The following is an 11,597-nucleotide window of genomic DNA, read 5'->3' as shown; positions in this document are numbered from 1 at the left end:
TTTACACATTTACACATGTTTGAAAATTCATTCTATGATTGTTTTATTTCGATAAATAGATGATAAAAAACTATGACTCGGACATTACATCAGCATTGCGTAAAATAATGACTTGTTATTGTAAAGATATGATTTAAGAGTGACATCCATATTACGTATAACCGTGACTTTGCTACTGACATAAATGTATGATTTTAAAATTACGTCATTATGATGTGCGGATAATGACTTTATTACTACATAACAATGTGATGTAGATTCTATGTCAAACGTACGTAATACATAAGTCATCCCTGATTAAAAAAAATGATTAAAAAGTATTTAAAATGATTTGTTTTTTAATCATTTTAAATACTTTTTAATCCTTCAAATCATTTCTAATCCTGTCTCTTATGGACATTTATCGTGTGAAATCATTTTTAATCATTTTGTTTAATCGGGGATAACTGTGACGTCGTACAAGTGTCATGCTTACATCAATACGATGTCACAAGCTTTACATCATATTAAAGTCATGTAGAACGTCAGATTGACATCAAATTTACATCAGATGTCGTGACATTGCTATGACCTACGTATGATGTCACAATAAGGTCATGTGTTCACTGGGATATTTAAACATGTAAATATATAATTATATAAATATATGTTCACATATATTTGTATAAATGTATGTTAATATATATTTATATAGATATATGTTTATATATATTTTTACAAATATAAAACTAAAGATTTCATGCTTTAAAATGCTTTTTTTTTAAATCTCGATACGATTATTTTTCATGAAGTACAGTCTTGCAAAAATCACTAAAAAATTTCTAAAATTTTTTTTTTCCTTTAATTTTTGGTATGAGTGTATTTTTTAAATTATTTATGTATAATAATATCGAAATTTTTATAATATTGAGATTATAAGTTTATATATAAAACGAGAATATAATTTGAGATGTAATATCATATGTATACAATTACATATATCATAAATTATATGGATTATACTAATATTGAAATTATAAATTAATTTATAAGATGAAACATATCTTTTACGTTATAAATTGATATATAAATCGGTCATATAATCTTTGATATAATATCACATGTATATAATCACATATAGTATAAATGATATGGATTATTATAATATTAAACGTATACATTATTATATATGATATAGTATATTACATACCTAGGCCAGTAAAATAAGAAAAGTCTCAGAGCACATGTAATTGTTGGCCGAGGCGAAGCCGAGGCTGACAAACATGTGGTCTGAGGCTTTCTTTTTTACTGGCCAAGGTGCGTATACTATTTTTCTGCTCGACGAAGCTGGAAAGTTGCAACTTCGTTTAGGGCAGCGGCCCGAAAGTTGCCACTTTCCGGCCGGAGGGCAGAAAAATTATATATTTATCAATATTAATAATTTTGCCGCCATATATGTTCAGTTATTTACCATATATTTTTTTATATATTATCGACAGTATATGGTTTTTTCATACGGGTCCATTCCAAATTTTAGATCTACATAGATCTTTATCATTTTTTCCCGGAAATCATCACCACACAAAAGACCTATTATTTGTTTAGAAAAAATCCATTATAATAGACATTTTTCAGAATTTAACCTATAGGTAAAGCAAATTTGATTTTAGTTAAAAGATACGATTGATTTTTTTGATGTAGCAGATTATAAATCATCGATTCTTTAATGAGAATTAAAACTTAAAAGTTGGTACTAGAATTGGACAGTATTAATATAAGTGCGCGAATACATTTTGAAGCTATCAACACGGAACGCCAAATAAAAAGTAAATATGTCGTTGCAAATAAACTCACGCGATATTTTAGGGGGAATTACAATTGTTGAGTGATAATGGCGATTCGTCTAACGGTAGACGCGATAGTCTCTCTTATCATCAATTTTCTCATCTCCGACTCTTTCGCACGTTTATCTAAGAAATTTGATATTTTTTTAATTAAAACTTCGATACCAAAAATGATGATCGCCCACGCCGTCGCGAGTGTCATCGCAATGTACATCAATTCGAAATCCTCGAGATCTAGTTGATTAGAGTTTATTAATGCCTTGATTCTTTCAATTTTGCGTTTTCGTTCCAACAAAATTTTATGAAATTCACGTCTTTCAGCATAACTTAAATGACCGGTTTCGAACAATTTAAGTGCAATCTTATTGATTTTTTCATTTAATGGGAAATGTCTCTCAGTCTGTAAAACGTGATATTTAATGGAAAATTCCTTAGAATAGTGTAAATTCTCGTCAATTTTTTCGAGTCTGGTATAGTCTAATATACAAGCAGCAGAGGAATCATTCCTTACATTTGTCAGACAAGCATCTTGATCGAAGTCTTGTAATAACCAATGCCAATAGTAGGCAGAAGAATCATTATCCCATAGTTGACTGTCACGTAATTCGAATTGGATGTCGACAAAGGTAAAGTAGACGTGATAATTATGATCACGCAAGTCCCGCAAACTTTGGACATTTCTATGTCCCGGTCTACTTAACAGAGAAGTCACTTGCCCCTGTAACACCGGATTAAAAATCAATGCGAATAACGTTGCGCTCATGAAAGTGATACGCATTGAGAGTCGAAGAATTGGAGTCGATATTCCCAAGTCGAGAAGGAACGCTAAGAGATCTGAAACGGTCGCACCGAAATCGTACCGGTTGTTGAAAAACATCATTAAAAAAAGAACTGATAGAATAACTGATGACATGACTATTCTTTCCCGAGTAAAAAAACTGTCGATAACTTGATTGAGAGTTGGTACAAAACTTTGTTTTTGTGTCACTATAACGTATCCCCCTTGCTCGAAGTATGGGATAATGTTGTATGTTCTGTCAATTAAATAGTCAGATGGCAATGGATCGCTAGTAGATATTTGTAAATGTCCGGGCAACGCCTCGCTAAGGAAATCAACAGGAGTAATGTTCATAGCTGACCATAAATTTTTATAGAAAATTTTCGTTTTTAGTAAATGCTTATTTCCAGTAAACAATTCGGAAAGTTTGTATCCGTTTAAGAACTTTGCTTTATCAAAAGTTACACTTGAACAAATTTCAGCGTCTGGAACGAAAAACGAGTATTTAAGAATGTCTTTAAATTAATAGATTTTAGAAATAGATACTCGTTGATAGTTTCACTTGTATTGATAAATTTCTAACTTGACTTTTCCGGGACATATATAAACCAAAATGATCGATTCTTACCGTTAATAAACGACATTTTGTAGAATGTGCATACATCACATGGTTTGTCTAGAGTTTCAACTTTCTCCCAGGGTTCAGGGGCTCGATCTCCGAAAGGATTCATGGTGTAGATCATCGTATTGTTGTCAAATTCGTTGGGGCATAAGAAATATGATGTAGAAATTTGTTGTTTCCAAAGCCATCTCAACGCTTTCCATGCATCGCTGCACTGGTTTCCAGTGACCAAAAATGTTGTCGTGCTGCTCAAATAATTCAATGCCCTGAGATGATCTTTGATGAAAATGATTCCATGTGATAAACACTGAGAAAAACATTGTTTTTTACAACGAGAATATGATCATTAAATAATACTTCAACTATACAATAGTTACAGAAGCGATATAATAACATTACTTTAGTCATCATAACTATAATACGCATGTTTCTCAGTGGAACAGAAAAAAATTACATTTCCGTAGCTTTTCATAGCTGGAACTAATACACGCATGCCCTTCTTACTATGTTTCTTTTAAGTTCCTACCCGGGTCAAAAAATTTGACCTGATTTTAGTCTGATTGGACTATTTGATCTGATTTTGATCTTTTATGAAAATTTTAAGCTGTTTTCGACCTGCTACTTTAAAAAACAAACGCGTTACGAGCAGACTAAATTAGATTCATTCGTGAACTTTAAAAAATTTAGTTCTGGAAATTTACAAGGACAAAACTAGATTAAATCATCGACTTATAAAATTTTTATTTATGGGCAATATTTTTGAAAAAACATTAAGTTGCAGAATTGATTACGTTTTATTTACTATTTATTTACGATCTTTTGTTTAAAAATGTCGGCAGTTAATGAAAATTTGACAGCTTAAGTTTTTTGTTGTCTTCATTGAATATTTATATCATTGAATAAAAGTGATAAAACAACTCTTAAAATGTCAAGAATTTTCTCTTATTCACTGGATAAAATTGAAAATATTTCGGCATAAAAAAACATCAAAATTTTTGTGCTACGGAGAAAAATGTTGGCTCGAAATCTACCAATTTTTATCATGCTGTCGACCAAACTTGAAACAGAAAGTAAAGTATCCAAAAAATTACTATACTCTTATAAAAAATTATTTTGCTGCATCAAAATTATTATAATGTATGGAAGTAATTGATATTGAAGCTTATCGATAAGTTTCTCGCGCGTAATAAGTAATGTGATACATTATAATCATTTTTTGTAAGAGCACGATAATTTTTTAGATGCTTTACTCCCTGTTTCAAGTTTAGTCGACAGCATTGTAAAAATTAGTAGGTTTCGAGCCAACATTTTCTCTGTGTGACATCTTATTATGGAAGCGCATTAGCATGTTTTAAATACCAAGAAAATTAAAATAAATTAATAAATCGAGATTATTATTATTATTATTTATATTTATAAAATGTCCTGTATTTGTCCTTAAAAACAATTGAACACAGACCAATAATTATAATAAAAAAGTCTGTTTTTAGTCTAAGCGCGATTTAAAACAGACTAAATATCATACGAAAATAAGTCTGATATTAGCCTGGATAAGGAATAGTACGGGCAAAAACAGATTAAATTCTTATATAAAATAAATACGATTTATAAACTTGAATTAAAGGAAAAACATTTGAATTTATCATTTATTTTAAAACAGATCTAATTTATTGACCCGGGTACACATGATTACAAAGTTCGATCTACTACGGCGACTAGAATTTACGCAAGAAATTTTTTTAGACATTCTTGTGGTAGTCTAATGAAAACAAACTGACAATTATTTTTTCATGTCTGTTATCTAATAAAACTGCTTATTCATTAGCAGAAATTTAGGCGAGATTTGTCTGCAAGTATCATGTACGACTTCAACATGTTATTATATACAAATATATTCTAAATATTTGATATGCAACGAAGTTTTTGTTAAAAAGTAATGCAGGAGTCTTACAAGGACACATGTCGACTAACTTGCAGCAGATTTTTTCAAGATTGTCATAGAAATAATTGTATATCGTGACAGTCATGCAAGTCAAATTGATTTAATTATATACGTGGTTGAATAAACTACTTAATATTAAGTGAAATTGAGACAGCTATACTGAAATGTTTCTTTCTTTTAATGCAACAAAAAGCTGTCTAAATTTACGAATACCCGAGGAGAAAGGTTTAAATCTGACCATATATAATTATATCTGATCAGATCTGACAAAGCAGATCCAGCCAGATCTTTAAATTGTCTCTATCTGACTAGATCTGGCCAGATCTGATTGGATATAATTATATGTGGTCAGATAAATATAGTTGACTAGATATAATGAGATCTCATCGTATCTCAATATCAGATCTGATCAGATATAATTAAATTTTTTCCGATCTAAATAATTTTTCCCGGGTATATAGTTCAACTCAGTATGATCATTAGTTCAAAATTTGTTACTGTTATTTATCACGTTTATAGATACCTTCAACGAGAAACCTTCGAAGCACTCGCCTTTAAGTGAATCGGCTGACAAAACAACAGTCGGGAAAGATGGAAACACAATAGAATTTGAATCATATTTGTCCGTCGCCCAGTTTAATTTGGCATCTATTGTGATAACAGAAATGTTACCTTCTTTATTGTCTGGCATTCCATAAACAATATCAGCCAAGTCTTTAGTTATAGCCACAGGATTGAGTCGATTGGAAAAACACAATTCAAGTAATCGCCGCTGTTTAAAAGAAATGATTCAATTAATTAATAATTTTAATATTATTTATTACATTATAATATTAATAAGTTACCGTGTGATTATGTTCAATCGAGAGAGCGTTCACTTTTGAAGAATTCAAGAGATTGATTTCACTGCACTCAATGACACTTACGAACAAAAAACACCAAATAGTTCTGTTTACAAACGTCATCATATTATTTTTAAATGACTCAAATTTCTATTTAAATGATTAGTTACTTGTTATTCATTTTTATTGATTTATAAAATAAAATCAATAGACGGACGCTCGCCAAGTACGGGTCTATGCTCATTGACTTTACTCTCGTCACTAACGCAATGGTATCAATAAACAAATGATGTTACCACTTACGTGGTTGCAAAGGATACGTGTCCACTTGTCATTCGATTGCATGTGTGACCAATCATTCTAATGCACATACTCTCATCCTACTTTTACAATTAATAACCACTCCTGACTATTGTTGCGATGCGCAAAATCGCTTTACGGGTAAATATTCTTCCTTCAAAAAAATAAGTTACCCAGCAAATTTGCAGTTATTTTGAAAGTTTTTGAACTCCAAGGAATATTATCGTTAATAACAAAACACTATTTTGACGTCCAAAATCTGTAGTTCTCGATCCTGAGTTTTGACCAGAATGCGATACCGGCAGTTTCAAGGCTACTCTATAAAGTTTATATTATTTCACAAAAGATGCAGGGACTATTTTCAAGTACACGAATTTGATCCCCGACATTCCATTAATGGGTCGAAAATTACAATTAGTTTTCTGTGAATGTTTCCCGGAACTTTGTAATCTATATCTAAACGAACCCTCAATTCATCAATCAATAAATCCATCGCTCTAATTGAAGCGCTCACGTAATACACTAATTAAATATTTAACGGTAGTAATATTGTATTAAAATTTAATATCTAGGTCATGAGGCTCCCGACTAGAAATTATTCCCAAGCATACATTGAGACCCCATTGGGTATTGATAGGGCAAATTCGACAGGGTTATCCCCATCGGGATGTGATTAAGAACATCTCGGGTAAGCCTAAGATTTAAATACAGAAATTGTAATTGGGTTTACCCGATTGAGATGGGATTGGGAGCATGTTGGGAAAACCCAATGCTAAAATTAATGATTTAATAATGGGTTTGCTCGATGGGGATATTTTTAGGAACTTGTTGGGAAGACCCAACTCCAAAATTAATAAGTTGCTGTTGGTATTACCCAATCGAGGATCAATTGGGAACACGTTGAAAAAGCTAAACATGAAATTTCTAAAAAAAAAATTTTACTTTTAAAAATTTAAAATAACTTTTAAATGCAAAATATTTTGTTTTCTTATGTATCTCAAAATAAAAAAAGGAAAAAAATTGATTTAACCGTAAAAATAAAGGTCAAACTCCGGGCATCGCTTGGCCCTACGGGCCAGTCCTTAAACTTCTTGCTGTGTTCGAGCTCAAGAAACTCAAAAATATTGTGAATACTTTTCTGAGCTCGTCGAGCTCGTAAACGCTCTTAACTGAAATTGTTTTCTATGATCTTTTCAAGCACACACAAGTTAAGTTATATAGTCAAGTTTTGAAAAATAATCTAAAATAAGTAATGAACAAGCAATTTTTAAATTTTAATTCACGATTATCTTTAATAAAATAAATGTATTCAGGCAGAAATCAATGTCAGCGACCAAAATAAGGATTTAAATAAGTTTTGACTCAGATCAAAGCACATGCACTTCATTTTCAGATAATAAGTTAATTTTTACATCTATTTTCATAGGTAAATTGAATATTACATACATATAAATATATATATATAGAAGGTGGTCACAGAAATAATGTTGTCACCAATGCTTTGATGTATATGATTGCCGTTGACAATTTACCTTTTTGCACACCTGAAAAAAAGGTTTTAAGACATTTATCAAAAAACTACAACCTCTACAAACTCTACCGTGTGAGCCAACGCTAGCAAGACTTGGGGATACCAAATATAAAGAAATTACAGCAAAACTCAAATAGGATTGCAAGATGCCAATTTAGATTGTTAGACAAATTAATTATTAATTAAAATTATACTAAGAATTAGTTATTAAAAAAAAAAAAAATTGAAAATACTTCATCAATAATGTCAGTTTCAAAATGATTTTCGTTGACTCGCGAAATTTTATTGAATTATTTTGTAATCAGAAATAAAGAAAATTACTTGATAGCTTGAGCCTTTCGATAAATCGATTTGTCGCTATGGTTTTTATCAGAAGATAGTAGTGTACATTTTAAAATATTGTTCATGCATACGATAGATATTTAAGGTAAAAAATCATAATTATTATTATTATTTCAAATTTTATAGTGTGACTTTTATTGCTCGAAGAGGTTAAAAAACCGCGGGTAGTTTTGGGGCTGGCCCGCAGGGTCAACCGATAGACCGATTTTTTCACATGTTATAGTCCTTGTTGAAAAACACATCCGTGATTTATTTCAATTTTTTGTATCACCTTTTTAAAAAGTTATGAATATTTGGAAATTTCGGATAAAAAAAATTTGAATGCTACTGCATATTAATTTCCATTCAAAAATCGATTACAATCGACTTTTTGTGCCGATTAATCGATTCAAAGAATCAAAATGAACAGACTCGAAGTGGGGATCAAAAATCGATTCTCTGACAAAGCTTTCCACCCCTACACAGGAACGCGTCTTGTTGCAACGATATCTCCAAGTCGAAGGAGATCTGTATGGCAAGGTAGGAATCGGTGCTAATTTTCCCGTATGATCACTTAAGTTAGTTTTAATATTTAAAATAAAATGTGGCTTTAGTGTGCCAGTAAAAGTGAGTCGAGTGCTTTCGTGTTATTTGAAGACATAAATATTTTTATGTCAAATTGAAAAATCCATGTCACTGTTACGGTTCCAAATATAGGGGAGGGTGGGGCAGAGCGGCCCCCCTCCAAAAAGTGATAAAAAAATTTTTTTTTTCGTTTATTTTTAAAAAAAAAAAAAAATGTTGCTCCAAAATGACGCACCCTAATATATATACATATGTCTCTACGTATATACATGTATACATGAATGTTTTTGTTTTGAATGCTGTAGAAATTATAAAATTAAGTTGGTGAATAATTTAAAAAAAAAAAGGATTCACAAGAAACACCTACATACTTATTAAAAACTGAGCTTATACTTAAATCAATAGGTCTCCTTGCTAGTAAAAATTTCAATTATCTCACTAATAAGTTCAAAGTAGAATATTACCGACAAATCAAAAGATATATGATAGTTAGTAACCTAAAATATGCACTACTGTAGCCACGAATTATTTTAAAAATCATATATTATTTTATTAAATGTAAGCTGTTAACGATGTATTTTTTTTTTAGTAGATTTCATAAAAATCTAACTATTGTATTTGTCCTCATGATGGAATTTTCGAAAAATTTTGCTACCTCTAAACTCAGCTCGATGAGCTGAGTCAGGAAATACATTCAGTTCAAAAGTTTATATATGTATTTATATATATATATATATATATATATATATATATATATATATATATATATATAATATAACGCGCCGTTCTCCAACGATAGCGTCCGCAATTCTACACCGATCTTAATGAAACTTAGTATACTTATTCTATGGACGATTACCTTGGATGAGTTCGAAGAGGAGCCAATTCGGCCAATAAGTTTAGAAGTTATGGTTAATTGAAATTTTGTAAAATTTTCAAAAAAAATTTGTTTGCCGCTTTAACTGGATGTAACTTCTAAACAGAAAGAGATAGCTTATTTTCGTTTGTTCTATGTGAAAGCTCGTCCGATTGCCTACAATTTTGACTATACAGCTCATTGATTGGACCATTTTTTCTAGTAGATAAATGGTTTTGAACATTTACAAAATATTATAAAAACTAATTTTATGCAGGTTTTCACTTTGATTATAGCCACAATTTTAAACCGATCATCTTGAAACTTAGTATACGTATTTTGTGGGTGACTACCTTGTTCGAGTTTGAAAATGAGCTCAATCAGTCGATTAGTTTAGAAGTTATAGCATTTCAAAATTTTCAAAATGTCCAAAATTCATATTTTTACTTATTCTTCCTTTAATATCTTTTGAATGTGATAACTTATCGACTTTATATCAAATTCATCTGAAAGCTCTTCGAATAAGCTTCAATTTTCATGCCTATATATATGCCTAGACCACTGAAATTACTTATTTTACCATTCATTTAATGAAATTTTGCTATTGCATTAGTTCTCCTACTTCTTAGTACATTCATGGAGCTACTTAAATTCATATTATCGCAGTGTGACACTTATAAAATCCAAACATCTGAATTCAGTGGGTATATACAATTCCGTTTTATCGACAGTGTATAAATGATATGGTATATCAATAACAAGATTAACATTAGTTATGATGATAATATTCTCTATATCTACTCGTCGTTTGATATTCTAATAGGCTTTTTATTTCAAATATTAGTACTAATTTCAAGTATAACACTTTGATGTATCACAATCAATTTTTAATCTTAGAATATTTTATTAGTAGATTTTATTGAAAGCAAATTATCGCCTTTGTCTTTATGGTAGAATTCTCGAGCATTAAAACCATAATCTATCATAATTTTTCGAATAGGGTTCGGAATACCATTTGTCCGATAGTTTGAATATATGCATACGTATCTTTAACTAACGTCAAATCAAAACATATAGTGCATTATCATCAAAAATTCTTCTGAAGCTCATTTAGTTAGCTTCAATTTTTGGCATTATACTTATAATTATTTGATTTTTTTTGTTTTATCATCTCGAGAATTTTTAAAAAAATGTAAAAAAAAATTTTATTTCATTATTAACTTTTATTTGAACAGTGAAAAAAATTCAACAATGAGAAATCTACTTCCATTTCGGCTGGCGAATGGCCTTTTTTTTTTCATTTATTTATTTTCCTTAACTGTACAACGTTACGTTTTTTACAGGTTACATCTTACGTATATTTAAATATATTTTTTACTTTGTATTTATTTCATATATTATTTTTATTTTCTTCACTTCCTATGTTAACTTTGGTTTCCTTTCACCTTCTTCACTTCCTTGTGATTTTTGGTCATTTGCTTCTCATATTCCCTGGCATATTGCACGATTGTTTTCACCGGCTCCCCACTTAATGCTTTTATTATTTCTTGGGCCAGCTGTTCGTCTTTTTTCCCTCGCTCCATTTTTCCATCGCCTCTACTGTTTCTCGACTTATTTCTTTCCTGATTGCTGGACAGGACCAGATGTGGTTGAAATTTTCCTCCTCTACATCACAAGCTCTGCATTTTGTGTCCTTGAACCCTTTGCTCTGTGTTCTCCCAAGGTTACCACATCTGATCCTGGTCCATTTCTCCTTGTCTTCTACCTTTATTTCTTTGATATTCCAATACTTCTCTATGCCCAATTCTTTTTTTATCTCCTTGTAGCTCTTCCAGTAATTGGAGTTGTCTATTTTGTTCCAGTTACCTTGGATTTCAATGTCCTGTAACGTTTGTATGTTTTCTCTCACAATTTCTGTTGCCTTCCCCCTCTCCTCTCTGTTTCCGATCAAGCTCAGTGTCTCTCCATCTCCTACACCCGTCAGGGCTTTTTCCAGT

General features: G+C 30.7%; 1 protein-coding gene across 1 annotated transcript; it reads right to left on the bottom strand.

The window, feature by feature from the left end:
* Nucleotides 1-1,077: 1,077 nt before the first annotated feature.
* Nucleotides 1,078-6,250, bottom strand: LOC130674620 (uncharacterized). Its single transcript, XM_057480002.1, has 4 exons — nt 6,011-6,250; nt 5,689-5,937; nt 3,230-3,530; nt 1,078-3,086 (listed from the first exon to the last, which is right to left on the bottom strand). Exons 1-4 carry the CDS (start codon nt 6,131-6,133, stop codon nt 1,852-1,854), a joined length of 1,908 nt encoding a protein of 635 aa, XP_057335985.1. The 5' UTR covers nt 6,134-6,250; the 3' UTR covers nt 1,078-1,851.
* Nucleotides 6,251-11,597: the final 5,347 nt, after the last annotated feature.

The sequence above is a fragment of the Microplitis mediator genome, chromosome 9, assembly GCF_029852145.1.
Source record: "Microplitis mediator isolate UGA2020A chromosome 9, iyMicMedi2.1, whole genome shotgun sequence".
Classification (NCBI taxonomy): Eukaryota; Metazoa; Arthropoda; class Insecta; order Hymenoptera; family Braconidae; genus Microplitis; species Microplitis mediator.
The sequence above is the reverse complement of the archived record's forward strand: the minus strand, read 5'-3'. Positions and strand labels throughout refer to the sequence as shown.